At 35.9% G+C, this 897-nt stretch overlaps 1 protein-coding gene across 1 annotated transcript; it reads right to left on the reverse strand.

Annotated features, from left to right (window-relative positions):
• On the reverse strand, positions 1-561 carry LOC109842156. Its single transcript, XM_020411063.1, has one exon. It carries the CDS (start codon positions 559-561, stop codon positions 1-3), a length of 561 nt encoding a protein of 186 aa, XP_020266652.1.

Here is an 897-nt window from a genome sequence, read left to right on the forward strand (position 1 = left end):
TTAATACCAGCTTGTGGGTGGTAGTCCATTTGGTAGCAATGTGTTTAGGAATTCTGGTTGGTAGTGATGATTAGTGTCATCAACTGCTTCATCAAAGCTGTAGAATTCTTTTTCTTCACCTGAAAATTGTTTTATGATTCTATCATTTAGCATGTCGACATATTTATTTTTTGTTGCCAGGATAGCTCGATCTTTCATATAGTCAATGGATTTAAAGTTCTCATCTAAAGATAGGAAAATTGCATTTATTAGACAATCTTCTGGTAAATCATCACTTTGATTCTTTATCAAAATAGAAGTGGGCAATGCTATTAGGTCATCAGCCACTGTCGGTTCATCTCCATTTCCAACTCTTAAAAGGAATTCGCTAAATGTTGAATTTGTTCTTGCTCTCATATTCATCGATAGCTTCAACTTTTTCATTTTGCTCCACAAATATGAGCTTACTAAACTTTCTCTAATAGTTTGTGATATTGTTGCGCGGGGTACTACTGGTAAAACTTGTCTGAAATCCTCACCAAATACTATTACTTTGCCACCAAATGGTTCATCTTGATCCATTATATCCCTTAATGTTCTATATAATGTTTCAATTGCAACATGTTTAGCCGTTGGAGCTTCATCCTAAATTATTAACTTAGCTATCTTAATCAGCTTTGAGGTTCCATCTTGCTTGGATATGCTACACATAGATGATTCTGTTGTTGGGATTTTTATCTTAAATCTGGAATGTGCTGTTCGGCCTCCGGGCATTATTACTGCTGCAACGCCTGATGTCGCTGTAGCAAGAGCTATCATCCATTCTGATCTTATTTTGGCTAGCAAAGCACGGTATAAGAATGTCTTCCCAGTTCCTCCTAGACCATCAATAAAGAAAATCCCGTTTTTATTTTCTTA

This window comes from Asparagus officinalis, chromosome 5 (assembly GCF_001876935.1).
Source record: "Asparagus officinalis chromosome 5, Aspof.V1, whole genome shotgun sequence".
Lineage (NCBI taxonomy): Eukaryota > Viridiplantae > Streptophyta > Magnoliopsida > Asparagales > Asparagaceae > Asparagus > Asparagus officinalis.

What these genes read in the sequence shown, in the direction of transcription:
- LOC109842156 (XM_020411063.1), bottom strand. Translation starts at nt 561, where the DNA reads ATGGATCAAGATGAACCATTTGGTGGCAAAGTAATAGTATTTGGTGAG.